We start from the raw sequence: 27,865 nt of genomic DNA, 5'->3' as shown, positions 1-27,865 counted from the left end.
GGTTCATCGGCCAAAGAGGCGAGTGAGACATTCAGAGGCCACCTGGGATGAGTCGACTCGCCCAATCAGGGAGTTATTATGTCGCGAGGGTGAAGGTGAAGACCCCATTTAGGTGGGAGAGGGAGAGCAACTATTAGCAATAACGGCGTCATTGGAAGCGATTGCATTGCTAAAGAGGCAAAGGGACCACTTTTTGCTTGATTGACCGAGAAGGGCACAATATCGATAAATTGATCATGGTCTTCTTGGAGTCTGGTTTCTGAATCACGAACCACACGCGACTGGCTCGTGCCAGCCTTCCATACGGATAGGCAAGTCACTATGCTCACTGGAGCTAAAGGCTGCTGCGAGAAAGACGTTGCCATCCGCCTACCAGTCAGTCTGATCAGCCAGAGCCAACAGCTGGCAGGTCGGTAGTTTAACGGGCCGAGAGCGGGAGGAGCCCTTATCTCGATTAGTCGTTATCGTTTGTCGCGAGTCCCACGAAGCTTAACGAGCCAATCGATCGAAGTTCTCAACGAGTCCCGGACGAGTAGGATGAGGCGGAAGATGCGATGGAGAGGCTGAGGGCGGGTAAAAGGACAGGCAGGGCCCATTTGAGTCTGGATTGCATCAGCATTGGATCCAATGCAAAGCAAGGAGAAAAGGGCCCAACAAAGTTGAGGAAAAGATGGCAAGAGGAGAAGCGAGGAGCGGCAAGTGGCAGGCTAGTCGTGCCTTCCATACAGCACCAGGCTCCTTATCTCCTTCTGGGTTAGCCACAACCGACGATGGCAAGAGCGAAGCCATAGATAGTGCCCTCACATCCTCTGACTTGTTGAACTCCCATTCTCATCATTCAACCCTTCAATCATCTTCACCTCCATATTCTCAAACTCCTCGACCGCTCCCATCGATCAACATCCCTTGGCCTCTCCCTCGTCATCCTCACACTCGGCCCTTACCGACGACAAGGTTTTTGTCTCTTTCAGCGTCGACACTGGTGACGCTCTCCACCTAAGCGAGGCCCCAAAGACATCACCACTTTCGCAATGAGCAGTCCACCGTCTTCTCCCTTGATGGATCCCGTCGCCATCAGTGAGGATCTCACCCCGCTGCCGACTCTCAAGGCGATCGGCGTCGCACAGGTCGACTTCGACGGCGTCCTTTCTCAATCCCTCAAGCTGCGTGAAGATGTTCGGTCAGGGTGCGGTGGGCAAACGTGGCCTGCAGGTATGCTTCTCGGCAAGCACATGTTGCGGTATCACAGAGACCGTCTCAACAACGCGCGGATGTTAGTATCTCCTCAGCCTCTGAGCATGTGACCTGGCGCAGTGCTTCCTTGTGCGGACAGTGTGAGAGGGGAACAGCAACGGACCGGACTTGCTAACCTCGTGGGTCGCATTAGATTGGAACTCGGAGCCGGAGGCGGCCTCGTTGGCCTCGCCGTCGCCCTTGAGTGCGACCTTCAAAATCCTTTGCTATTAACGGATCAGACCGAGATGTTTGAGCTCATGCAACACAACATCAAGCTAAATGGTCTCCAAAGCAAGGCGAAAGCCATGGTGCTCAACTGGTGCGTGTTTCTAATCTCCCATCCGGCACCAACACTGTTGGATGCCACCATGTTGGATGTCACCATGTTGGATGCCCATAAGGGTCACATACTGCATCGCCGAGAGCCAGTTGGCTAACAGCGGCCTGTCCATGTAGGGGCGAGCCTTTACCCGCAACTGTGCTGGAGCAAAAACCAGACGTGATCTTGGCAGGTGAATGTGTTTATTTTGAGCCAGCATTCCCTCTCTTGATGTCAACACTCAAGACGCTCTTGGAGTTAAACCCGTCAGCTGTTGTGTACTTTTGCTTCAAGAAGCGGAGACGGGCTGATATGAACTTTGTCAAGATGGCTAAGAAGGCTTTCAAGGTTGAGGAGATATTCGACGAGGAGCGGCCTGTGTTCCAGCGCCAGGGCCTGTTCCTCTTCTCGTTTACTCGCCGCACAGGTCAGCAGCAAGGTCAGCAAAAGGCAGCCAGCAAGAGCCAGGGCGAAACCCGATTGGCGATGAATGGCGACAGTCAAGCCAAGGACGTTTCGTCTTAACACCATGATCTGTTGTCGGCATGCATATTGAACTCTGGACTTGCACATTTCGCTCAGCACAAAAGCAACAGCAAGAGCAACAAATCCTCGACTGCACACCGACGAAGGGAGCTCTGACCAACGAGAGCATGCAACGTCGTCCAGTCCCCTCCATACACTTGCAATAGATCCATTCTGGCGCACGTGCTAGCCTCTGTATCGGGTCATCCGAGAGGGCCGAGAAGTTGGCATGCAGGAATTGCTTCCTTCAGTCAGACTGTATTGCACATTGGTGGTGGCGGGCGAGGTGTGGGTGGCCTACACCGGCTCCCCACATGTTGCGGTTTTCTACTGGATTGAAGGGGGCTGGGCGGCCAAAGAAGAGAGAGCCGCGTGTCCACCGCTGCAAGTTTTGCTTGTTCTCTGCGGGCTTTATTCATGCCTCTCTTGGCTCGCGTTGGCTTTGTCAGACGGAGGGAGTTGTCGGCGACTTACGCAAGGGCTGGTTCACGGCACATCCAGCGCTTGCGTAGGTACATGGAGAGGAGGGCTGGAGAGTTTGAAAGTATTGAAAAAGTCAATCACACCGCATCATTTTGAATCACATGGAACGGAACATGACAGAAAGACAGATGGCATATGGAAGGCGAGCAACAGACGCCCGAGTCACGGAGTTTCAACGTCACACATGCATTCGCGCCAGACATGAACCGAACGACCCAACGGGAGAACAAGACGAGAAAGACTTTTTTTCTCTCACACCATGGTTCTTTGAGTTTCGTTCAGACCAGTGCAAGCCATGAGCCGCTAGCGCACCTGGCTGTGAGGTGGCACCCCAGTGACGGTTGTTCACTGGACTGGGCCGTGTTTCAACTCCTGCTGGGCTCCCTCCACACCTCCAGGATGCAAGTTGACTCGTCGGTTCGGCGGCCAGTGCTCCATCCGCCAGGTAAGCCTCTCAGTTTCGGGCCAGGCACAGGGCGCCAGCGGAGGGAGGGGAGGGAGATCGATGCAGGCCTCCCTCCATCTTTGACCCTCCAACTTGTTCTCGTCGATTCTGGCTGCAATAATCCCGCCGTGGCCAGGCACCCGGAGACTGCCATTGGCCCTTCCCCGACAATGAGCGCGCCCCTGGTACCTGACAAGAGGCCCAAAGCCGGAAGCTGGCGACAGGGCGGCCCCTTGCAGCATGGCCAATCATGGTAGGGCTAGCTGAGGAAACTTGGTTTGCGTCGGGCCACGGTGCAGTCCAGTCCTTTCAGAGAGACTCGTGCAGGCCTCTGTGCCGTTTGCCAACAACTGATTCGAACAGTCCACTCAAGGTGTGTTGGACGACATGACTCTAGTGAGTGTGTTGACGTCCATACCTGTGCGGTTACGCGTCAGTTGATCTGATTCCGGGCGCCGGATGAGGAGATTCTGAGTCGTTGCTCCCAGCCTGCAGCATTCAAACTTCGTTCTGATCGCGGCGGCCGACATGACCGTCAGCGGGCTCTGACAGAACAGTCAGAGAAGAAGGGCTTCCAGCACTGAACAATGCCCCTGGATGGTGCCACGCCCCCTGGTTTCCAGCATGGTTTGGTCTCTTGTGGTCCCGGGCCTCTTCCCCTCTGTTGGGCTGTTCCGCTTGCATGGTCAAAGACGTTGACCTCTGGCTGGCCCCGGCAGATGGCAGTGACCCATGGAGTGGAGTGGACCAGTGAGGATCTCGAGTGCAGAGATGGCAGCTTTGCCACGCCCGTGCCATACCATACCATGCCGTCCGTTCTGCTCCACCCACCTTTTCGGAACCCCCAGGCACACACTCAAGGAAGCAAACGGGGCAGCGCTAGGTACCTCCCTATGTGGGCTCGAAAAAACCACGCTCGGCTAGGGGCCCCTGGCCGACGCTTTCTCAGCTGCTACCTCGGGGACGAATCCGGTACGACACTGTCGGCCGGCGCGTTGCTTGTAATTGCGGTACCCTTGACCTCAGCTTGTTTACGACGGGAGCATGGCTGGGCTGGTGGGCTAGAGCCAAGACGTTAAGAGCTAGCATGAGGGCCCAGCGGCGTCGGTTACGGCGAGGCGTATTAAGAACCCACGCTTCCTCCCTCAGTTCTGCCCCTGGTTTGTTTCCTTACCTACGAACTATTCGAGTTCAAACACCATTCCTTCCCACCTGAGCCGGACTCTTCTCTCTCACGCACACATTCCCTCATACTCACGACGTCAACGTCCACTCCTTCCATTCTTCAATCTGTGCGAGTTCATTCCTGTTGAACAGAATCTCGCCTAACCTTCCTTTAACCTTCACACTACACCGCGTTGAGATACCCTTTTGTCTCTCACATCAAGAGACATATCACAGCTACAACCACGCCTTTGGTTGGAATCAACAAGAACTCGAAAACAACAGAAAAAGGAACTATCAAAAACTCACAATGAAGTCCTTCACCATCGCCTCTGCCCTCTTCGCCGCTGTGGCCGTTGCCCAGCCCCATGGCAAGATTCACGGCATTCACCACCGCCGCCACCACCAGAACGCCGAGCGTGACGTTGTCGTCACCGAGGTCGAGTGGGTGACCGAGTACGAGTATGTTACCAAGATGGTCGACGCGACCACCACCGTCTGGATCACCCCCGGCCAGGAGCAGGCCCAGCCCACGACCTCTGAAGCCGCCAAGTTTGTCGAGACCCAGGCACCCTCGCAGCCTGCTCCCAAGATCAAGAAGCCTGCCGAGAAGAAGCCTGCTCCCACCACCACTCTGGTCACCAGCGTCTACACTCCTCCCCCTCCTCCCCCCGAGCCCACCACCACCGAGGTCAAGGAGGCCCCCAAGCCCAAGGTTACCACCTATGAGGCTCCTGAGCCTGTCACCACCCAGCAGTACGTCCCTGAGCCTGAGCCCACCACTGCCGCCCCTGCTCCTGCCGCTCCTTCCGTCGTCGATGATGGCTCCGACGACGAGGAGGAGAAGCCCACGAACGGCGGTAGCTCTGGTGGCAGCGGCGGTGGCAGCAGTGCCTCCAAGACTGGTGAGTTCACCTACTACGACATCGGCATGGGTGCTTGCGGTGAGGACGACTCCGGCAAGGACGAGTCTGAGAACATCGTCGCCCTCTCTCACCTTCTCATGGGCACTGTCTCCAACGGCAACCCCATGTGCGGCAAGACCATTACCATCAAGGCCAACGGCAAGACCACCACCGCCGTCGTCAAGGACAAGTGCATGGGCTGCGCCATCAACGACATCGACGTCAGCAAGAAGTGCTTCAAGGAGATCTCCGGCGATCTCGATGCTGGCCGCATCGAGGTCGAGTGGTGGTTCAACTAAGCACCATAACCACACCACGATGGATGCTCTCCCGGGTCTGGGAAAGCATGCAGTGCGCAACTTGTTTCTATTACGACCTCTTTTTTCACGACTTGGGAATCTTGACACCCCTTGAAGGCGCCGGGGCGTAAAAGCAAAGGGACCTCGGGAGACGAGATGATTCATGTGTATATTCAGCCTCTATCTCGAGGCCCTCTGACAGATTCTGGATTGGGGTGTTTCGGTTTCTTGGAGGGCGGGTTCAATATGGTTCGCTTTCATTGACTTCTTCTATGTACATAACACGTTTTATTTTGGCATGTGCAAATTGGATAGACAAAGAAAAGTCCCGTGAATGAATGGGATCAGATTTCAGCCATTTAGAAGTGCCGATTGCATTGTGATTTCCGCCTTTAATTGCGTTAATATCGTGGCAGATGAGTCCATGCTTGGCTGATCTTTGATTAGACGCCAAGAGCGTTGTAATTGGGGACCTGGTCTTCTAGACGATGACCTCTGCTGTACACCCGCTGTATTGATCCTCCAGAATCCTTCTGCCGTCAGCTGCATGAGGTATGTGTCTCCAGTCAGCAGCTTGAACGGATCTCCCGCCCTGTATGAAACATTGGTAAATAACCCGAATGAATGTACGGACCAAATGAAGATCTCTCGGGTGAGGGATAATTACAGAATAGCAGATGGAGGTCCCATTTTACAAGCATTGCGTAAAACATTTCGGATCCCTGGAAGATCGTCCACGAGGCACTCGTACTTTATTTGCAGGGGTGTGTCTCGTCGTAATAGCTTGACCCTTTCATCATTGTCAATTCCCGCCCCTCCCTCCCTCCAATAATAAATCTACAGAGACTAACCATGGAGTGTAATTGAATTGAGTAAACAAACAGAAACTTGAGAAGAGGTTGGGTTGGTTTATGGGTGGGTTGAACCCTTGTTCCAGAGTGACGTTCTATTAATACGGGGGGTGAAGCACGGGATGGGGTTGCACGCAAATTTAGATGGACAGCAAGACGGACTTGATGCTCGTCCATCCCGTCCCAAGAGGCAGGCAGAGGCCGACTAGCAGACCGTAAGACATACAGCGCATTGCACCGCACCCCGTACCCACCGAGGGGGGGAGGAGAACAAGGGCCCAGGCATAGCACAGCCTCTCAGCCTTAAAATTAGCAATACGGGACGGATACGCGTGCCCGTGCTGTCCGTCCTGTATTCTCAGGTGCCGTCGGTAGGTCTTACAGCAGGCTTACAGCAGGCTTACAGCAGGCTCAGCAGCTCCTCGACGTACCGCCGTGTGTCGACCCCGATGCCCTGAGCCAGCCTCCCAGCGCCATCGCCGCCGCCGGTAGAGGCGTCAGTGCGAAACCCGACATGGTCGCTTGCTCGGCGGATCAGAAAGATCTCCTTGGCCACCTCCGGAGTGCGCGGCTCCTGCGAGTCCGAGCCATCGCTGCTATTGTTGTCTTGATGATCGGCAGCCTGGTCGGAGTCCGTCTCGACCACGTCGGCGCCGGCCTCGTGGATTGTCGAGAGGTTGGTGCTCGCCGAGGGATCTTCCTGGCGGTCCAGCAGGCGTGTCCAGACGATCCACCACCCGCGGCTCGACTTCTCAGTCCGCTCGAGGGCGGTGGCGCGGGCCCGGGTGGCAGCGTACAGGTTGAGGAGGTGGAGGTGCGTGTTAAGGGCGTCTGGGCGGGACCAGGGCTTGGGATCGATGTACGTATCGGGGATGTTGGGTATGGAGGAGTGCACCGTCAGGGAGTGAGGATCCCATATGAGGTCGTATATGCTGTTCCCTGCGTTCCCACCACCACCGCTGCCAGACCCGACGTCGGCTCCAGGCCGCTCCGGGCGGTATCTCGTCGAGGCGAGGAGGGGTTTGCGGAGGGGCGCAAGCTGGTAGTGCAGGGAGCGATAGAGGGCGTCCATGGCCAGGGAGTCCGTTCGAAGGTTGAACAGAAACGCAAACATGAAGGGTCGGTTGACGTAGACCACGACCCGCAGCTTCTTGGCCTTGTTGAGGTCGTGCGAGTCATAACCAGGCACCATATTGCCCACAACCTGGGACTGCGTGAGAACGCTGGCTGGGTGCTCAAAGTCGCGTACAATAGTGGCCTCTGGTCGGCCCAGAGCCTCACTCTCCAGCTCGACGTTCACAGTCCGGAGAACGGTGCGCGAGTTGTGCTCGGCGGTGCCCGCATCATCCGAGCTGTGACTATCGGGATCGCTGTATTCATCGTCGATCTCCCCTTTGAGACCGATGAGATAATGACCAGCCGCTTCATACGAGGGTGTACGGCCAGCGAGATTTGGTCGAGAGGGTTTAGAAGCATCCTCCTGGGCAGGCTTTGACTCTGGTTGTGGTGCGCCTGCATCTGGGGGCTCCTTGGCAGATGATTCCCCAGGAGTACCAGTGCCAGTGCCAGTGCCACCACCAGTACCGGGCAGAGACCAGTATGTGCCGTAGCCCAACTTCAGATAGCTAACCATTTTATCTAGTTTGCCATCTTCGGTCTCCCGTGCTGGTGGTTGGTCCTTGCTTGCATCCTCAGCGGCCACGGGTTCTGTCTCTGTCACCGCCTTTGAGGATTCACCGGCCTCAGTTGATGCTGGCTGCGCAGAAGCGGCCTGCTGTGCAATAGCCCGGCTAGCCCTTCTCCTCTTTGCCCGCCGAACCGATGTTGGGCTCTCAATGACTCCATAGGTGTGGTCTCCCCAGGTGTACAGGTCCTCCATCCATTGTGTCACATCTCTCAGAGACTTTCTGGACAAGGCACCAGTACCTAGGAAGATGGCACCGTCCTCAGAGCTAGGCTCTTGGCCGGTTCCAAGCCACTGTTCAGGGTCGCCATTCGGCGCATCTGGGGGAGGCGAGTCGGGATTGTAGTCGCCAAACTTGGAAACAACTAGATCGACGAGACCTTCAATTCTCCCGACTAGGCCCTCCAAGACTTCTCGTTCGCCGCTTCCACGGTCTTCCTCACCAACGCCAACCCCCAGTTCGCCCGAGGCGGCGACATTGATGCCACCAAAGATATCACGGGCAGGGTTTCCATGCATGGCTACATTCCATGTCGAGAGAAACAAGTCCCAGTAGCGGCTGAGAACAGTTACAAACTTGGTTCGCTTGGTCCGCACGAATAGGGCGCTCAGGGACGAGTCATGATGCATGAGAAAAGTGCTGTGAGCTCGCAGTAGATCTCTCAGAAGCAAATTTGCAGGCTTCATCTCGCGGCTGGAGTATTCATATCGTTCTTCGGCAGGTTCGCTATTCTTGGTGGCGAGCCGTGGGGGGAGAGGCAGCTTGGTCAGGTCGATGCTCTAGAGATATTAGTCAATAAAGGGCCCCAAACATAGAGGTAAAGCGATAAAATCTTACAGCCAGAATCCACCACCCGGGCTCCAGCTCGTGGAGTATCACTCTCGATTTCTCGGTGTCGATAGCATCTACGGGCGCACCATTGGCAAAGCCGCGACTAAAGCTAGCCATGCCCTGGGCAAGGCCGATCTGTCGGAGACGTTCATTGCGCTCCTCGGGGGAAATGTCCTTGGTAGGCTGGCCGCGTGTGCGCCGGCGCTTGTGGGAGGAGGTCTGGGTGGTGACAGAAGCGTAGTAGACGATCTGGTCGTCGATGGTCTCGTCCGTGTTGCCAAGCGAGGGGTTGAAGATGGCTAGAAATCCCAACTGAGCGGGCACGATAGACCCCGGAGCCGCAGCCGCAGCCCCTGAATGCGTGGCCATTATGACGATGTCTTGTCTCTCTTCGCGATGTCTTCGTTTTTGGCTCAGGCGTCCAACGTTGGGCTCCGCATCGGTTGGCGCTGGAGTATGGAACTAGGTAGGTAGCTGAGCTGGTCGCTCGCTGGCTCAGTAGATCGGCGATGACGGCGGGCCACCTCCAAAAGAAGCTCTCCCAAGAACCCGCGACAACGCCCAAACGCGCGCGGGTATGAAATGCATAAAAAGGGTGAGATCAGAGAGAAGAGAAGAGTTTAAAAGGTCAAAAAGTGAGGGGAAGAGAATGCCTCAACTACCTTGGCCAGAGCTGGCGGCGGGCAGGCGCAAAGTGCGGCTGCAGCGGGAGGTCTCGACCGCGCTCGCTCGAGTCGAGTTGGTTGTTAGGACGGAGGAAGGGGTCCGACTCCCGACTACGACCCAGACTCGATGGACGAGCTCGCTACTCGTCCAATTGGAGTTATTGCGTCATGTGGGACAGACGCCGTAGCGATAGAGCAGCTTGCGTAGTTTTTGGACGAGGGATCGCGCTTACAAGATGCGATCGAGATGAGAATTGCCCGAGAGGACGGATCGCAAACCGTCCATGTTATCGGCCAAAGCCCAGCTAGCTTCCTGGTATATCCCACCCTCCAGGTACTATCTACGTAGTGATCAACAGATTCTCCTACCCAGTTCTTCTAGAACTCACGCACGGGCTTTTTGGCGCTGCTTATCACTATGTCATGAATCGTTCGCTTCTCTATCAGCTAGAGGTAGGGTGGGTATAAACAGAATCTCAATAGGTATCCAATCCAAGCACTCGTCCACGTCCAACACCAACTCCATCAAGTACCCCATCATAGGTACGCATATTCGTACAAAGCGTGCCTCCTCTACTCGCGTGTAAGATCTGTAACATCATGGCAAGTCATCCTTGGTTCTAGACCCCCGCCCTCTCCTAATGAAAGCATGGTACTCCCTCATAACCTTGTCCCGGTTTTCTTTGAATGTCTCGCGAAGAGACTGAGACTGGTCAGACTCGAGGCTCTCACTGCTAGACAGCCCCCAATTCTCCCACTTCTTCCACTCCCGTTTCTGACTGCGCTCGTAGCTGGAGCACTCTGCCCAGAGAAAGTACAGCAGAAAGGTGACGACCGTCAGAGGGATCGTGATGGCCCAGTACAGTCCGAACTGCGGTGTGGATGGGACTCCGATGGCCCCCTTCTTGACTCCATCCCAGTCAAAGACATCGGTCGAGAACAACGCCGAGATGAAGCTGCCAGGTAGGAAAAACATAGTGACAAAGGCCAGCGTCTTCATAGAAGCGGCATCGCGAAGGGTGGATATCGAGATGAGGGTGTTGGAAAGGCTGTAGTTCATAGACATTAGGCTCAATAGCTGAGGACCTTGTTAGCTTGCTTCTTGTTCCCATGCGAATCAACGTACCACTTCGTTCTGGATCTGCGCCCGCTTTAGGGTGTACTCTCGATCCATAACCTGCATCTTCAACCTTTCTTGGAGTACTTGAATGTGGTTCTTCATGATCTTATCTCCCTCGGAGACGATTCTCTGATCTGAGCTGATCGTTCGCTGGGTAAATTCCATCAGGTTCTCCAGTGTCTTGCTCTTCCTATTCGTGCTAGCCAATCGAGAGGAGTAGTCGGTGATCTTCGCAGCTACATCTGCCAGCTCCCCAGTCGCCAGGTGTTTTCGTTTGGTCTTGAAGTCGGTGTATCCCGTCCTTCCTTCAACCGCCTGGATGTTGTTCTTTATCTCTCCTTGCGTAATCTCTATCTGGCCATGGAGCATGAGACTGCAAAGGAGGGCAGGGAACATGTCATGGCTGGCAGTGGCCAGTTGCCATTTGCTCTCGCTCTTGAGAAACTGCTTAATAGTCTCTCTCTCTTTTCTTTGGGCTAATAGAATGCCGTTCGTGACACTCTGGCGGACCAACGGCGGCCTGAAGCGACTATGTGACCATATGGCGGCAATCTTGGGCAGATAGCAAAAGACGAATGCTTGCTCGTCTCTGTCTGGCTTTGCAACCTGGGGAAAGGCGCTGGCTCCAGCGAGGCAACTCGGGAAGTAATCGTAAGCCAGTTCAAGACCGAAATGTGCCAGCAGCAACTGCTTAACAGCGCCTGGTAGGTCGACACGGTGCTCATCCATGCTGAACTCGGGCCAAACGAGGCGCAGGACCAAGGTCTCTGTTCCTACTGAGGCGGAGGGCCGGGTTTCCAAGGCTAGCCACGTAGGCACGTTTTGAACAGGAACGGCGACATCGCAGGCATTGACGATGCCCGTGTCGTCATTGCGCCAGAGCTCGGTCACCTCAAATTGGGTGACAACCTCGGATGACTGCTTTGGACGCTGCGGGTTGAACTCGGCGATCTTTTGGTATATTTCCTCCATCGGCGTGGAGCTATAAGTGTAAAGTCAAGCGGCGTGACAGTTTTGGCGAAAGATTCTGGAGCTTGTGTTGAGTGAAGGCGATAGCGTCTGCTGTGCAAGAATTGGAAGACGACGATGGCCATAAGAGAGCCTGTTCAGCTGCTGAGGCTGTAACCGCGCGCTCGCGTGGCAAGGGGCAACCAATTGCCTTACGAGTGAGACATGGGGGAGCTTCAGCCCATGCGGAGTGTCAAGACCCTTGCTTGTCGACCGACATGGACGAATAGTCATTCAATCTTTGCCGCGGCATCGAGGTTGGAGATAGATTGATCGACCAAGTACTTGTTGTTATCGGCCTTTCATCCATCCAATCTCATCGGCATAGGCCCGTCCCGAGCCGAGCACTAACTGCCGCCTTGGCCATCGGATGAAATGAGAGTTGGTTGTACTCCCGTAGCTGAGTCTGTCTCAGGCTCTGTCTGCACTGCCACGGGCGGCGAAACACCAACAAGTGCAAGGGAACCAGAGCAAGGACTGGACTTTCAACCCTTTCTCTGCCACCGTAACAGCACGCATGTGCTCCGCGCCTGGTCAAGTGGTTGACTCCATTAATGCGCTACAAAACCAAACTCGTCTGACACCTAAAAAGCCCGCCTTTGACCGGGCACGTACAGAAGAAAGAACAACCTATAAATCACCGATAATACATCCAAGGTTTTGCTGTTCTAGGTTGAGGCTGTGGCATCTCACGCCCGGATTGAGACTGCCGCGTAAAGACGGCGAATGTCAATGTGGCTTGGAGTTAGCAAATCACCTTGATCAGCTCCTTTGAGGCGAAGCAGCCGTTGGAACGACTGCAGCTCACAGTGGACATTGCTCAGATCTTGCCAATGAGACTCGGAGACAATGATTGCAAGCAGCAAAAACGACTCGACGGCAGATCCATTCCTCTTGCTGTCCCCAGCCAAGACACATTCTCCAGCCACGAACCCAAAATAGACCCTGAAAATCGATAGCCCAGAACTCTCAGTGCCGCCGCTACTAAGAGCTTACTGTACGGAGCACCCCACTAGAGGTCCCCTCTTTCGGCGGTCGGTTTGCGACTTGACTTGCTGCCCGGGGACCTACACGCAACCGGTAACTAACAAGGTCTAGAACTGTCAGATTGGATGTGAACAGCAAGGAGGAAGACATCATCCTACCATCGTCTGCGCCTCTTCTGACGGATCGCGTCGTTTACAATTGATTGGGAAAGGTCCCCGTAAATATCCAGCAATCCCCGGTGCCCCAATCGCCAGAGACCTACGTCATCCCCCTCGTTATCGTTGTCACTCTCTCGCACTCTCTCGGACTCGGGCTCTTCCACTTTAGACGTCTTCAGATCCAACATCCAATCTCACCTCGTGCCCTGTAAGCTTTGTTCCCCGCGGCTGACAGGCCATCCACCTTTCCCTTCTCTCCTCCTACATCATCACCATCGCCATCGAACAATTCACGTCGTTTACAACTCCCACAGTAACCGCTTTCGCTTACATTCAAGCTAGGCCCTCCGGCCTCATTGCGCATTCCCCGCCAAACCGACGCTCGCCATGGAGTCCTTCTCTCTGCTCAAGCGCCGCACCACCGACCTTTTGCACAATGTCTCGCAGAACCTCCCTTCCATGCCCATGCCCTCTGTGCCCGCTGTAGGTGGTGCCCCGCGAAGGGACGCCATCAAGGGCACTTGGGAGCGCATCGAGGTTCCTCCCGTCCCCCGCTCTTCCCACTCTCTCGACATCATCCAAGGCTCCGCCTACATCTTTGGCGGCGAGATCGAGCCCCGTGAGCCCGTCGACAACTGCATGCACGTCATCAACTTGCCCTGGAGCGGCGCCGGTGCCGATTACTACAAGATCAAGCCTGTCGCCGCGAAGCCCGATGAGCGGCCCCAACAGCCAGAGCCCGAAGCTCCCGCAACCACCGAAGCACCTACCCAGGCGCCCGTCCAGGCACCTGCTGAGGCAAAGAAGCCAGAGAAGGAACCAAAAGAATCTGACGACGATTCTGACGACGATTCTGAAGAAGATTCTGAAGAAGATTCTGAAGACGACTCTGAAGAGGATTCTGATGACGAATCTACTGAGGCAGGAGCTGAAAAGCCCCTTGATGATGTTCCTCTCGCCTCGCCCGTTGAGAGCAAGGCCAAGGGCAAGCAGCCCGCCGGTCCCGAGCCTCTGGAGCTTGGCGATGTACCGGCCCCGCGAGTCGGCCATGCTACCGCCGTCATTGGATCCCGCATCTTCCTCTTTGGCGGCCGCGGTGGCCCTGACATGACGCCTCTCGACGAGGCTGGCCGTGTCTGGGTATTCGACACTCGCTCCAACAATTGGTCATATCTTGACCCAGCTCCCGCTGTCAAGGGCGGCAACATCATTCCCCATCCCGCTCCTCGAAGCTATCACACGGCCGCTGCTATCGACCGCCCCCGAGATTTCGCTTCCCCGCGACCTAAGCAGCCCGAGACATGGTCGGAGTGGGCTCTGGGCGACACCTCCAAGACTGGTATCCCTCAGGACCCCATTGTTGGCAATGTCGCTGAAGATGCCGTTGACGAGGAGTCCAATGGTTACGGTACATTCTTCGTTCACGCCGGCTGCCTCACCAATGGCGAGCGCACCAACGACATCTGGGCCTTCAATGTCCACGATCGCACTTGGAGCGAGCTCCCCGCCGCCCCTGGCCCTGCCAGAGGTGGCACTGCCATCTGCATCAGCAAGAGCCGTCTCTTCCGCTTCGGTGGCTTCGATGGTGAGACGGAGCTTGGAGGACAGCTGGACTTCCTGCATCTCGAAGTCGAGACCTTTGATGACAAAGGCTCCAAGGGTGAGGTCTCCGTCCGAGCTCGGGGTGGCTGGCAGATCATCCTGCAGAGTGACCCCAACTCTGAAACCACAGAGATCCACGCCGAACCTTCTCAGGTATGGCCTGAGCCTCGCAGCGTCGCATCCTTCGAGGCCATCACCGTGGGTGGTGGTCGTGAGTACCTCGTCCTGACTATGGGTGAGCGCGAGCCCAGCTCCGAGGGTCATGCCGGCGCAGGCAAGTTCCTCGACGACGTCTGGATGTTCCAGGTTCCTCCTCTGGGCATGACAGCCGCCAGCGTTACAGCTGCCATGTGGCAGGCTGTTGGCCGCAAGACTGGTGAGGGCAAGTGGACTCCGGTCGGCCTGGAACCTTATGACGACGACAACAGCGACGAGCTGCCCGAGTCGAGAGGATGGATCGCGAGTGCGCCCATGGGTGACCTCGAGGAGAATGGTATCCTCATCTGGGGTGGCGTGGGCGAGGACGGACAGCGACTCGGAGACGGCTGGATCTTGCGGGTGGGAGAATAGTCTGGAGAGAAAACTTGGATATACATATCTTTGGGCTTGGAGGTTTCCTTTTTGGCGCGACTTGAATATTTCGAAACGGGCAAACGTTCTCACATTGGTATGAGTGAAGAAGGCAAGAATCAATGAAGCAGGAAAACCACACAGTTGATTATCTCACGTAGTCTCTTGATGAAATCCAAACGTTCTATACCATGGATTACATTCAAAGCAGTGTTATGTACAGTCGTTGCCTCCTCCCGCGCGGCTCTTTTTCCATCACCTGCCTCTGATATTCCATGCCCTTGAACTTAAAAAAAGATGAATTGATATTGCATTGTAGTTCTACAAGTCGGACCGCGTGGTCTCGGTTCCCCAGGGCTCCGCGAGCAGGTTCGTCTGGCCGGCGCTGTTCTCGCATGTGCTTCGGCCGCTGAGGGGGCCGGGCTTGGGGACGCTGACGGTGGAGGGATCGGTAGCAGTGGCGCTGGCCTTGAGGGCCTTGAGAAGGTCGACGACGGACTCGGGGGTGAGGTCCTCGTAGTAGTCGTCGTTGATCTGGATCATGGGGGCGTTGACGCAGGCGCCGAGGCACTCGACCTCGAGGATGGTGAAGAGGCCGTCAGCTGTGGTCTCGCCCTGCTTGATGCCGAGGTGGTTCTTGATGGCCTTGACGATGACGTCGGAACCGCAGCCTCCGAGCTGGCAAGGGGTCTAGTAAAGAAGTTGTCAGTTGATTCCGTGCTTCTCTATTGTCCGGGTCTTCAATGACGTCTATCCGCCTCGACCCGAGAAACCGTCCGATACGGCCACAGCCGAGCGGAGCAGCAATTGCCATTCCCAGATACGTGCTATTGAGTTCCGGGTTGAGAAGTAAGAGAGCAAACGTACAGTAGTGCAGATCTGGACAAAGAACTTGCCCACGGGGGTTCGGTTGTACATGGTGTAAAAGGACGCAACCTCGTAGACTCGCATGGGGGGCATCTCGAGGAGGCGGGCGACCTCGTTCATGACGCTGATGCTGGTGAAGCCGTGCTGGCGCTGGCCGAGGTCGAGCAGGGGCATGACGGCGGCCTTCTTGTACTGCGGGGGGTATTTCTTGAGGATCTCGGCAATGACGGCCTGGTTCTTCTCGTTGAACTTGAAGGGGAGCTCCGGGTTGTTGTCCTTGGTGTTGCGATGCTGTGGCACACGGAAAAGACGTCAGACACAGGCTCCATTCACTGATCAAGACTCTGCACTTCGGTAGATGCGTGCATGGCCGCAATTGGGATCGCCAATTGACGACGGGGAGTGGTTGCTTACCACCATGAGGGAGTCGCTCGGTCGGCGGGCTGAGAGGGAGAAGGCGGCTCGGGTCTGAGGGCGGGTTGCCCGGCACACCGGCCGGAGGGCGGATCGGAGGAGGGGAGAGATCTTGCTCGCCATTGTGACGGGGAGATTGAAGAACGGAGCGGCGTCGTCGGGGGAGGAGGTCGGCTTCGAGAGCGATCGTGAGGTCGTCTGGGTCTTGTCAAAATGTCGCCGTCGTAGAACGAAGCAATCGAATTGGAGCTGCTTGTAAAATGGGCATCTGTGATTGGTGCACTCGGCTGAATGTCGGGTTTAGCCGGTGCTTAGCATTGGCCCGACGGTACGTACCGTTTCTGCTGTTGCACCCATCTTCAGTCGACCATTCTCATTGAGAAGTGCTATCCACTCTGTCTTTCATGTTCTACCAACTATTGAGGATTCTCGCCATGTAGTGAACCGAATATTCTTAAACTACGTTTGCTTCAATCCGTAGTCCAACTGTATCTCTGCAAGTTCACCGCCCAAAAAGCTCGCAACACCGCCCGTTTCTAGAAGAAGCTCCGTCCAGTGGCCGTGTTGGTGTTGGCGAGTGTATCGATCGACCTTGATATCGCTTCCTTGTCGCTCAAGCCCTCGCTTACCGGAACTTTACAGAGAGGATGTTATCGTGACATAGGGCGAAGGAGGTCATATGAGCTTGGGTAACGGGTGGTTCTCTCGTCTCCTTGCTAGCCGAAGATATCTCCTTCTGCCAACACATTTTCAATCCCGTCCCTTCACACCATCAAAGGATTGCACGCGTGGCACCGCATCTCGGTCCAGCTGCCCGCGCGCAATCTGCCAATGTCTCCCCGCAGGTGCTGATTACCACAGCTACACGTTACTGGGCAGGCCTTGTCATGTCGTGCTTGACCGCCCGGGCTCACCTCTTGTCCAGACTCGATGCGAGATGAGGGCATTGTGCGGCGGTCAGCACAGACATTGGGTCGCCTCCGGCTGAGGAGCCTTGTCATGATCAGCCCTGAACCACCACGGGCTCGGCTGTCACCTTGCCGTGCGTGCCTGGTCTCGGTGAGACGTCAGAGCAAATTTTCTGATATTCTCTCAATGACGATCTCACTCGCTCACTCGCAATTCGCTTCCTCACGTGCCGTGACTTAGACGACGGCGTACAGGGTCCATATAAGCTTAAAGGGTCGTCGCGTCTTCCCGTCAACCCAACATCAAAGTCAAAGTACGTAACTTGGACGGATCTGAACTCTCGGTGTCTGGGCAGCACCAGCACACACACACAGAGTCTTTCGGCTACAGGCTTGTCTCGTCGCTCTGAAACAGGACATTGTATTGGGCGGTGATGTGGCACAGCGGCTCATGTCGTGGCCCCTCGAGGCTTCATAACACGGAGCCCGCTAGCCACCCGGTGGGCGAATATCCTGAAAGCGCCCTCTCCTCTCGAACGCGGTTCATGCTGGTTCGTCGCTCGTGAGCGACCTCTCATCTCTCAGTTTCCGTGATGCGGGGAGGGGTCCCAGGTTTGGCGTAGGGAGCCGGCGCTGTGATGGTTGAGACTAATTTTAGCCCGTTTCGAGCCCAGGTCAAGAAGAGACAAGCCCGGACAGGCTTATTTATTGTATAGAATTATAGGTACAATATCCCCCAGCCACGGCTGCAATTATTGGACTGATTGATCTGGCGGCGCTGCTCGCTTCCATTGCCAACAAGTGAAAAAGACGAGGGTCGAGAAAGGAGACTTCAGCCTCAGACCTCAGATAAGACCAAGCTAAGGCTCATCAATAACTGCCATCCCGTTCCTTCCCTCAATGGATCAATGAGTGCGCTCTTTCCTAACTGAGTATCTCAACCCCCTCCTCCTCTTCCTCTGCCTCAACCTCCTATCTCTCTCTCTCTTCCTCCTCCTATCTCTCCTACTTCTTCTTCTCCTCCTCCAAGCTGCATTCTCTCCTCCTCGTGAGAAGCTCGCACCATGCCAATTAAGTCGCGCTTTTCCGTCACGGTTCCCAACTGTTCTATACAGCAATGGGTCTTCGGTTCTCCTTCCGGTCCTATCTCCAGCAACAAGGCTTGGATCGACCCCGATCGCCCTGAGACGCACTATCTCACCTACTCCGATGCCCGTCTGCTCGCCAAGCGCATTGCTGTTGGCCTAATAGACAACGGGCTCAAGCCAGGGGACCGCGTGCTTCTTATTGCGGGCAATAGTATCTTCTTCCCAACCATTGTGTTTGGAATATGGATGGCCGGTGGCGTCTTTACAGGGGCAGGTCCGAGTTCGGTCAGCCGAGAGTTGGCCTTTCAGCTCAAGGATAGCCAAGCCTCCTTCATGATTGCTGCCGAGGAAGTTCTGGATGTTTCATTGGATGCCGCGACTCAAGCAGGCATGAAGAGTGATCAAGTCTTCATGTTTGACTCGACATGGCCAGACTCGCCAGTTCTCGAAGCTGAGCCTCGCAAGGGCAGTCGTCACTGGACTGAACTCATATCGTCCAAGGCAAAGGGTGAAAAGTTTGCATGGTCGGAGCCAAACGATTCCAAGAATGTCACTTGCACTCTCAACTATAGCTCAGGGACGGTAAGGTTTGCTTCGATGGCCTCCCGACGTATACTGACAACTCGCAGACTGGAATGCCCAAAGGCGTTGAAATATCACACTACAATCACGTTGCCAATGGCCTCGGAGTCGTTAGCTTTCAGAAACTCAATCAAGAGTACGAAGCTCGCACCCGCCGTGCTGCCGCTCTCTGCTTTCTGCCGATGTATCACGCCTTTAGTCAAGGCTACTTCATCACTTGCTTCCCCTACGAGCGGATACCCGTCTATGTTATGCCCTCGTTCGACTTCCCCAAGATGCTTGCTCACATTCAGACCTTGCGCATCACTAAGCTACTCGCCGTCCCGCCCATTCTCATTCTCATGTCCAAACATCCGCTGGCCCGGCGCGCTGACCTTAGCAGCATCGACATGATTGCCTCCGGAGCGGCGCCGCTAGCAAAGGACACACAGCGTGAGATCAACAGCATGATGCCCCAAGGCGTCTCAGTGGTGCGGCAAGGCTGGGGCATGACAGAAGCGACCTGCACAGCACTGTCGTGGGATCCCAACAAGCCCTCCAGCTCTGCGGTTGGTGAACTCATGCCTGACTGCCAAGCAAGGTTGACCGACATCGAGACGGGGGCCGAGATCACGACTGCGAACACTTCGGGTGAGCTCTGGATCACGGGTCCTACGGTGATGCGCGGGTACTGGCGCAATCCTACTGCAACACAGGATGCCTTCGTCTTGGACTCGGATGGAACTCGATGGCTTCGCACAGGAGACGTTGCTTACGTGGAGGAGTATGAGCAAGGAACACTCTTTCACATCGTCGATCGGGTGAAAGAGTTGATCAAGGTCAAGGGGTTCCAAGTCGCTCCAGCCGAACTCGAGTCTATCCTTCTGGAGCGAGAGGATGTCGCTGACGCTGCTGTCATCGGGGCCGTCATCGACGGCGAGGAGCTGCCGCGCGCTTACATTGTGAAGACGCCCAGTGGCAAGGATACGACGGAACAGGCCATCGCCGACTGGCTGGCCACACGTGTAGCCAGACACAAACGACTCAGGGGCGGCGTGGTGTTTGTCGATGCCATACCCAAGATTCCTGTAAGCCCCCCTTTCTTGATACACGGCCAGTCCCAACTAACACATGTCGACCCCAGTCTGGCAAGATTCTCCGCAAGGCGCTCCGCGAACGGGCTCAGCGTGAGGTCAACGACGGCCGAGAGGTGCGCGCCAAGCTGTAGGTCGGCGGCGGCCATATGCGTGCATGCTAATCCGTTGTCTCTTCTCGCAGGGCGTGACCCTCGGCACGTCTGCGGGTCCTCTATAGTATTACAGCAAGGCGGTGATGATGTTGACTGGACGCGAAGCCGAACCTATCAGGGGAGAGTTCTAACGTACTAATATGAAGGCTCCGTGGGTTTCAGGTACTGAGGGAATGTTCTCGGCGGTCATATAAACGGATCCGGAATGACTTGGTTCATGTCTTGCTTTTCACTTGGGCTCTATATCCATAGTCTATATATCACTATTCTTGGCCCCAAGTCTACATCTCAAAGATCGCCGATGACGGCTTTGATCTCCTCCTCCAGCGTCGTCGGGATCGCCATGACCCTCGCCCTATCGGCCCTGCCTCCGTGGATACGGTACTCAGCCGGGAGCTCAACACCTCCCTTGACCCCCAATATCTCGTGGGCCACAGCAACAGCACACCTTGCTGCTACCGGCATGCCGTGGCCCGTGTATCCAGCGCTTATCCATAGTCCGCTATCTTCGCCGCCGAGGGCTGCGGGCACCTGACCGACCCAGGGGTACCCGTCCCGTGAGTAACCCATGATGCCCGTCCACTCATACGTGGCGTCCAGGTTAGCCTCCTCGGCCTTTCCAGGCGCCTTGAGTTTGACTGCTTCGTGCAAAGCAGCCCGTAGCCGCTGGCCGATGACAGGATCAACGGAATCGTCCCGCGACACACCAACCTCCCTCTCCGGCACACCCAGCCTCTCACCACCGAGTATGAGCTCGCCCGAAGGCCGTTGAATGAGATAGTCATCACCACCAGTGGGCGTTTCCCACACGTGAGTGTGCGGCAGAGGCGAGCTGTCTCCAGGCGGTGTCAGGGCACAGACCTGTCCACGGACAGGGACGAGCAGACCCGTGAGCTTGGGGAGGAGGTGAGAGGTGTAGGCGTTTGTGGCCAGAACAACCGACTTGGCTGTGATCTGTCCGCGAGGTGTGTGCAGAGTCCATGAATCTCCCACGCGCTGCAAGTGTTGAACTGGCGTCTTTGTCTGGAGGTTGAATACACTCGAGTCGTTCTCGCTGAGAAGGTTCTCAAAGACCCAGGCCACGAGCTTGTATGGCCACAACTTGGCAGCATTAGGCTGATATACAGCAGCATATGCCTGAGGAACACGCAGCTTCTGCAGCTCCTCTTTATCAGTGACGATCTTGGCCTGGTCGGCCAGATCAGGGAACTCTCGCCTCAAACGGTCGAGATGCTTGGACACGAGGTCGAGCACCGACTTTGAGGGGAGAACGTGAACGCCCCCGGTGGTTTCCCAGTCGCAGGGGATCTTGTTCTCGGCGACGAGGTCGCGGAGGAAGTTGTATGTGCCCAGCTCGAAGCGGGAGACGGGTGGTTTGGCAGCGTAGATGAATGGTTGACAGTGACCACCGTTCTGTCCAAGTTGTCAGCATATTTCAACCCAATTGAGATACCTAACAAAGGATAAAAGTATCATGCTTCAATGAGAATCAAACATCCACTCACCCGTCCTGTAGCTCCCCAGCAAGCCTCCCTCGCCTCAAGAAGCACCACCTTCTTCCCACCCTTGACCAGCTCCCTCGCTGCAAACGCACCCGTGATGCCGCTGCCGACGACGACCACGTCAACCGTGGCGGGGAGGTCTTCCGTGGTCCGATGGCCCAGCAACCTGTCTGATGGCTGCTGATGCCAGTATGACTTGGTGCTCTCGACACTGGGCAGGTCTGCCTGTCCTTGAAGCGGCGTGGGGACTGTCATTGTTGCCCAAGTGGTAGTTTAGTTTAGTGAGCTTGTTGTGTGTGTGTACTCGTTCTCTTTTGTAACCTCGGCTGTCGTGGCCTTTCAATGAGATATCTCGTCGTAGTTGAATGAGTACAAGTGCATCGTCATGTATCGCTCCTACAGACCCCGCCTTATACAGTACCCGACTTACATAACGTACATGGCGCGAGTCTTGGGCTTTATCAGACAAGATAGGCATCAATGCAAGATAAACAGAGCAACAAGCTGCAGCTTTAACAGTCAATCACTTCAGAAAATGCACTTGTTTACTTGAACTGGTCATATCATATTCATGCCATTTCGTCGTCAGAATCATCACCAACTATCAGATCAACCTCCTCCGTCAGCTATGAATCCAGCTGCTGCCCATTCCCAACGAGGCCTTTCCTCTGGGTGTCCCGGGCTTCAAAAGTATACTCGACGAGCCATTTCTATAATTTACATGATTCCACCTCTCGAGTCAACAATAAGTATCCGTCTTCCGCTCCTTCAATGGCTTGATGCAATCCTGTGAGAAACCTTTTTAACCGTTCCGCATCCTGTGTCCCTTCCCTTCCTCTGCTGATCCCTTGCAGAGCTATGCCGAACTTTTGCATTATTACTCCCCGTATCCATGTACTCGCAACATGTCTAATTCCTTCCAGGGTATTTCGTACACGCAGTCTCCTTCTCGGAGACGCAAATGTTTCAGCTATCCTTCCGTGACTGAGCACATTGTTAATCTGTGACATCGCCCGGGGGCTGTGTAAAAAGAAGAAGAAAAAGAGTCGGCAGGTATAATAGGTAGTCGGCTCGGCTCGGCTCGATATCGTGTCGTAGCTATGCCTGAAAGCAATGGTTTGCGGTTCGAACTGTAAACAACCGACTCAACAAAACGCCTAGCAAACAGCAGCCTCCCGCTGACGTCTTCCAATTCTCGTCGTACCGTCGTGTCGTTTCGTGGTGTGGTATGGTGTGTAGTGTTGTGGTAGAAAGTTGGTGGGTGTATCGAGGCACAAAATCCTCCCAGTGGCCTCATTCTCCCTATACCCAGTCGGAGCGTATGAACCATTCCGTAGTCAACTGCTCAAGTCCAACACAAAGTGTTGGTGGAGTTCCCCTCCTATCTAGGTTCAAATAAAATCCCAATGTTCCTCAAACATCCGTCATCTCAGTGTCGCTATCACCCGCGATGGACACGGGGAACAGTTCGGCTGGTCCCCAGTTTCCCTCGTATACCGTCGCCGGAGCGGCCCGATGTTCGCTAACCCACCGCAGTCCCTCAAGGTCGAGCACCTGGTGCACCGTAGGTCGCTCATCGGGCTCCTGTGCCGTCATCATCCGGACAATCGAATCGAGAGAGCTGGTGTGCATGGCATTAACCATGAATTCAGGGGGTTGCTGCAGTTCCGATCGCTTAAACGAGCCAAAAAGGTTGCTAGGATCGTGCGTCTTTCCGCTGGTGAAATCATCGCTGTGAGCCGACTCGGTAGGGTTTCCTATAGCGTCTCGTTGGACCTCGATGGATGGTGTCCAGGTGAGACTCGGCACCTCGGAGAGGTCACCCGACCGCAGGGCAATCCACGTGGGACCGTTGTCCGGGAGCACAACATTAGCTGCCGTTTCGAGGATGATGAGTCCAAGCGAGAAGACATCGGCAGCTTGACGTGCCTTGCCCTTGAGCATCTCTGGAGCCATGTACTCGCGATCACCCTCTACGTCGACGCCCTCAGTGGATGTGCAAGCCTGGGCAAGTCCAAAGTCGCCAATCTTGAGAACGCCCTCGAATGTGATGAGAATGTTGGCCGGCTTCAAATCGTGGTGCATGAACCCCGCATCGTGAATCTCCTTCAGACCCTGTCCCTAGGTTAGCTGCATAGTTGCACGGCGTGTATCAGCGAAACTTACCAAGCAAAGGTCCTGCAGGATCTTGTAGATGCGGAAATCATCCAATCGGCCACCTTGCCCAACGTTGCCCAGAAACTTGTCAAGTGTGCCCTCCTCGCAGAATTCTGTCTGGATGTACAGGTGAAAGTTGTGCTCCCAGTCATCATAGTACTTGACCACATGCTCGGCATGAGACAGAGCCTGCAGGATACGTGCCTCTCGAACCTTAATCTCGCGCTCTCGAGGTCCATGGTAGGGGTGCTTGCTCTTCTTCACAGCATAGACCTGACCCTTTGCGGGGCTACGGTTTCGGGAGCATGGCGTCGTAGACAGACCCTCAAAGTTCATTTGTCGGGGATCCGCCTTGGTCACCCGGTAGACTGTGGAAAACTCGCCCTTGCCGATTTGTTCAACCTTGTCGAATCGGGAATTCAAGCTTGCATCAACATCAAGGTTGCTCGTGCGGGCGTTGACTGGTGTTACAAGAAGGCTAGTGGAGGATCGAAGGTCCCGGCCTGCTGTAGGTGTGACGGGAGGCGGCATGTCGGAGTAGCTCTCGCTGGTCTGAGAGATCGAAAGTCGGCTGGTATCGAGAGGAAGAAGGCTCTCCTGAGGAGTCTGTGGTGTACGGCGTCCATCAAGAGGGCTCGCTGGATCAGAGAGGTTTGTCTTAGCAAATGCTTCACGAGAAATCAACGGTTGAGACATGAGAGATGTGCTTAGAGAGGAAGGGGAGTGAAGCCCACGCTGGGCTCTTGAGCGGCTGAGTGAGGAATAAGGAGGTGAAGGCGAATGCCGACGCTTGAGGGTGACGAGCCGATCTGAAATTTCGGCCTTGCCATCCGCGGCATTCAGCTTCGTGAGGACCGACTTACAAGTTGCTTCTCGAGGTATTGTCGAACCGACAATGGGGGTGGGGGCGTGAAGAGTCCGGTTTGCACTTGGGCTTTGATTGGCACTGGGGGACTCGAACGACTTCTCGCTAACCTTGCTCAGGCTGGGAGTAAGATTGTTCTTTGTGGGAGTGGGAGGAGCATCACCCTCCATGGGGTTTGAAAAGTCGATGGTTTCACCAAAGAGCTTGTGCTCCTCGCCATCCAAGCTAAGGATGCTGCTGCGGCGTGAGCTTCGGGAGGCATTACCACGCTGGAAGATGGCCAAGCCCTTTCCAGGGTTACCAAAGCTGTTGGGAGCTGGGGCGCCGATAGGGTTAAAAGGTGTAGAAGGAATGCCTCCAAAAGAATTACGGTTGTTACCCCTCTTCTTAAGGGCACTTCCTGCTGGTGGAGGAAAGGTGGCGAAGGGGTTCGAGTGCTTCTTGCATGGAGTGTCTGGCGGTGCCATCTTCTTGTCCGCCTCCTCTTCCGGGTTTCGGTTCACCTTGGAAATCAGACCTGTAGAGCTGAAAGCGCCAACCCACAGTTGCGACTTGTTGGGGGTTGCCATCGCCCTCGAAGGGTCACTGGCTCTTGTCGGTCGTGTCGCATTAAGAGGCAGAGAGCGAGAAAACAAGTGAGGTCTGGGGCGATCTGGCATTCGTGCAACCGGAGCATAGATGGGCGTCTCCTCCGTCAGGGAGTTGCCAGAAGAGGATGTTGTGAGAGTCTTGGAGAGGGGGTGAGGCTGGAAGGTCCTGTCACCAGTGAACGTGGGCGGCTTAGAGGTAGGCGTGGTTGAGATGAAGGGGCTTTCTTGAGGTACGGCGGGAGGGACGAACTGGTCCAGAGAAAGTCGTGGTCGGCTCCGGCTTGGTGAGAATTCAGAGCTGATCTGAGCAAGCTGTCTCTCGCCCGATCGCCTACCCCAAGACCCACGCTCGCCATACCTTTGCTGAAGAGTTGATTTCCGTAGCGAAGACGACCTCTTAGGAACCGTCGTTGTTGGCGTAGGAGAAGGTAGTGGCTCGCGCGATGGGGCGCCGCCATTAGCGGAGAGTTCATATTCAGCAGCCGAGTCTTCATGGATATAAAAGCTCTGTGAAGACGTCGTGTTTAAACCGAAAATGTTCTGATCCTCGTTCTGGCCCAGTCCTGTGATTCCATGCAAGCTCCGTCGCTTAGCCACCGGGCTTCCTTGGCTGGGCTGGTCCAGATTCATGGTCGCATCGCTGCGCTTCAGCGGGCAGTTGTTTGAAACCATGAAGTTGTCGTTGTTAGTATCAAAGGATTTGAAAGGAGATTGCGAAGAGCCCGAGACGTCGAGGTGCACGCTGTGGCGCTTCTCGGAGCTCTTGGGGCTTGTGGCTCCAAGCGCGTTGTTCTCCTGCCCCGATGATTCGATGACGGAGGGTGTGGGCACCATTGGTAGTGAGTTACCGCTGTCGGGTGCCGTGTTAAGCGCTCTCTTCAAGGGACTCTTTGGTGATGCACGCGCTCGTGTCAAGGGCCTTGAAGGAGACGTCTTTGCCGCCTTGGCAGATCGCAGTGATAGTCTTACACTCGGGCGGAAAGGAGTGAATATGGCCTGGTGCGCGACGGCGCCGTTAGCGTGAGGCGGTGCTGAGCGAGCGTGCGGTGAAAGAGGATGTTGATGTTGCGGTGTTGAGCCGAGTCGGCGGCAGGGCGATTGAGGGGAAGTGTGGTGCGGGCTGTCGGGGCTCTGCGTGTTGGAGCGCGACAGGAACTTTGAAGAGGGAGATCGTGAGATAGACCGTCGCAGCGAGCGCACAGCTGATGTGACGTCGATCTGGTGAGCGTGTGTTGGCGACGGGAGGGCGAGTGTGCCACCGCTGCTGTTGGAGAAGGACATTGTGTGCGTGGAATGCTAAGCGTTCGGGGGTATCGCGGGCAGCCAGCAGAAGAGGAATGCCCACGTAAGCAGTACTAAGGTTGTGTGCGCAATAGTCCTTCTTATTCTCTATAATTCGAGATAAAAGGCAGGTAAGAATTCAGTAGGGGCGAAATCGAAAGTCGAGGCTCGGTAGTCGGCCGAAGATTGGTGAATGGCCAAGCAGAGCTGCGTGAACGTCGAATCGAAGAGGTGAGAGAAGTAGCTCGAGGCGATGCCCTACAAAATCGCGAAAAGCTGTGCCAGTCTCACTGGGATGCTAGAGGTCATATCATGACTCGGAAACCGGAGGCAGATCGAACACTAGGGCAGGCAGACAGTTTTGCAACGAGTGTAGGCAGCAGTCGGATCGTGAAGAAGTAATGTCGTCAAGCAGGCAGCCAAAAAAGGCGGACCGGGATATTATGAACAAGTTGTGATAGAGCAAAGGTGAGTGTTGACAAGAGGGGAAGAAGGGGACGGAGGTTGGAACTACTCGGTAGTAGTAGGAGTGCTTGTTGTCCGAACTATTAGATAGTCTTGTCGCGCGTGGTCGTCCTCGCTCGGGGGTGGACGGATTCAAGAAACGGGGAGAAGATAGTGTGGGCAGTTACACCATGGCGCTCGTCGGCATCGGCGTCCTGACACAAACCAAACACCCGTGAAAGTGAGTCGTCTCTTGTCTTTGCGTGTGCGTCCTGGTTTGTCGGGTGCAAGAGAAAGAGAACCCCTCGTGTGGCTGCGTTGAAACCAAGAACCCTTTCTCAGGGCATAGCGTGGATCCTCCAACGGGGTCTGGTGACTCAGGACGTCAGGTCGAAAGGACAACGAGTGGTAGTGGCGAATCGGGCTGGTATGCACTTGGCTCGTCTGGTTTGGAAAAGTTGGGAAAAGACCCAGAGGGTGTGGGAGGAATTGAATTGGAAGGGCGAGAAGAGAAGATGATGGGATGGATGGACAAGACAACCTAGAAGAGATCCGGGACTCGAGCGACCTAGGATTAGGATTGCGCGTGTTAGGCGGGCGGGCGCACGCTGGCAGTTGATGGACTGGACAGGACGGTTGGGTCTCTTGGCCCGTTTAGTTTTAGAAGGGCACCCCCCGTAAAATGCAGTGGGGAGTCGCCAAAACCTACCTTACCTCCTGCCCAAGGCACGAGGGCCAGCCAGCCAGCAAGCGGGAGGGAAGTAAAAGGGCAAGCGCGGGTGGGACGGCCAGGCAGGGGAGGCGCGGTGGGGAGGGGCCGGGACACGGGACAAGGAAGCCACTGACGGGGGAGCATCGAGCAAATTGGTGCGCGCTTGAGAGGCGAACAAGGCAGGAAGCAGCAGGCTGGGGCAGGAGCGCGTCCACGAGAAGTGACGCATTTGTTTACAATGTTTCCTCAAAGGGGAAAGCGCGCCACGAAAGACGCGTCTCTTCAGACAAGGGGGGGTGGCAGGAGGTGGGGCCCAACGCGCCTTCCCAGGACTCCCCTTGTCAGGCCATGGCGCCGGGGCTGGCCCCCCGTAG

General features: G+C 55.6%; 9 protein-coding genes across 9 annotated transcripts; 4 read left to right on the top strand and 5 right to left on the bottom strand.

The window, feature by feature from the left end:
• Window positions 1–1,031: 1,031 nt before the first annotated feature.
• On the top strand, window positions 1,032–2,080 carry LRP88_02713 (putative methyltransferase-domain-containing protein; the record flags this gene model as incomplete). Its single annotated transcript, XM_083239353.1, has 3 exons — window positions 1,032–1,273; window positions 1,388–1,555; window positions 1,693–2,080. The coding sequence occupies 3 exons, from the start codon at window positions 1,032–1,034 to the stop codon at window positions 2,078–2,080; spliced, it is 798 nt and encodes a 265-aa protein (XP_083104483.1).
• Window positions 2,081–4,482: 2,402 nt separating this feature from the next.
• LRP88_02712 (RlpA-like double-psi beta-barrel-protein domain-containing protein-containing protein) lies at window positions 4,483–5,376 on the top strand (the record flags this gene model as incomplete). The annotated part of the gene is made up of 1 exon (XM_083239352.1): window positions 4,483–5,376. One exon carries the CDS (start codon window positions 4,483–4,485, stop codon window positions 5,374–5,376), a length of 894 nt encoding a protein of 297 aa, XP_083104482.1.
• A 1,251-nt stretch (window positions 5,377–6,627) lies between these two features.
• LRP88_02711 (uncharacterized protein) lies at window positions 6,628–9,112 on the bottom strand (the record flags this gene model as incomplete). Its single annotated transcript, XM_083239351.1, has 2 exons — window positions 6,628–8,691; window positions 8,750–9,112. The coding sequence occupies 2 exons, from the start codon at window positions 9,110–9,112 to the stop codon at window positions 6,628–6,630; spliced, it is 2,427 nt and encodes an 808-aa protein (XP_083104481.1).
• Window positions 9,113–10,006: 894 nt separating this feature from the next.
• LRP88_02710 (uncharacterized protein) lies at window positions 10,007–11,703 on the bottom strand (the record flags this gene model as incomplete). The annotated part of the gene is made up of 3 exons (XM_083239350.1): window positions 10,007–10,486; window positions 10,538–11,510; window positions 11,693–11,703. 3 exons carry the CDS (start codon window positions 11,701–11,703, stop codon window positions 10,007–10,009), a joined length of 1,464 nt encoding a protein of 487 aa, XP_083104480.1.
• Window positions 11,704–13,068: 1,365 nt separating this feature from the next.
• LRP88_02709 (uncharacterized protein) lies at window positions 13,069–14,853 on the top strand (the record flags this gene model as incomplete). Its single annotated transcript, XM_083239349.1, has 2 exons — window positions 13,069–13,380; window positions 13,618–14,853. The coding sequence occupies 2 exons, from the start codon at window positions 13,069–13,071 to the stop codon at window positions 14,851–14,853; spliced, it is 1,548 nt and encodes a 515-aa protein (XP_083104479.1).
• Window positions 14,854–15,174: 321 nt separating this feature from the next.
• LRP88_02708 (thioredoxin-like [2Fe-2S] ferredoxin-domain-containing protein) lies at window positions 15,175–16,257 on the bottom strand (the record flags this gene model as incomplete). The annotated part of the gene is made up of 3 exons (XM_083239348.1): window positions 15,175–15,543; window positions 15,721–16,011; window positions 16,135–16,257. 3 exons carry the CDS (start codon window positions 16,255–16,257, stop codon window positions 15,175–15,177), a joined length of 783 nt encoding a protein of 260 aa, XP_083104478.1.
• Window positions 16,258–18,106: 1,849 nt separating this feature from the next.
• On the top strand, window positions 18,107–19,919 carry LRP88_02707 (acyl--CoA ligase; the record flags this gene model as incomplete). The annotated part of the gene is made up of 3 exons (XM_083239347.1): window positions 18,107–18,712; window positions 18,760–19,779; window positions 19,836–19,919. 3 exons carry the CDS (start codon window positions 18,107–18,109, stop codon window positions 19,917–19,919), a joined length of 1,710 nt encoding a protein of 569 aa, XP_083104477.1.
• A 309-nt stretch (window positions 19,920–20,228) lies between these two features.
• On the bottom strand, window positions 20,229–21,697 carry LRP88_02706 (FAD dependent oxidoreductase; the record flags this gene model as incomplete). Its single annotated transcript, XM_083239346.1, has 2 exons — window positions 20,229–21,353; window positions 21,446–21,697. The coding sequence occupies 2 exons, from the start codon at window positions 21,695–21,697 to the stop codon at window positions 20,229–20,231; spliced, it is 1,377 nt and encodes a 458-aa protein (XP_083104476.1).
• A 1,158-nt stretch (window positions 21,698–22,855) lies between these two features.
• On the bottom strand, window positions 22,856–26,335 carry LRP88_02705 (tyrosine protein kinase SWE1; the record flags this gene model as incomplete). The annotated part of the gene is made up of 3 exons (XM_083239345.1): window positions 22,856–23,557; window positions 23,609–24,237; window positions 24,463–26,335. The coding sequence occupies 3 exons, from the start codon at window positions 26,333–26,335 to the stop codon at window positions 22,856–22,858; spliced, it is 3,204 nt and encodes a 1,067-aa protein (XP_083104475.1).
• Between the last annotated feature and the right edge of the window lie 1,530 nt (window positions 26,336–27,865).

Source organism: Fusarium phalaenopsidis (assembly GCF_050370095.1).
Source record: "Fusarium phalaenopsidis strain FUZ10S chromosome Unknown contig_32286, whole genome shotgun sequence".
In the NCBI taxonomy this organism is placed as follows: domain Eukaryota; kingdom Fungi; phylum Ascomycota; class Sordariomycetes; order Hypocreales; family Nectriaceae; genus Fusarium; species Fusarium phalaenopsidis.
Note: the sequence above shows the minus strand (reverse complement) of the source record. Positions and strands in the feature narration are given on the sequence as shown.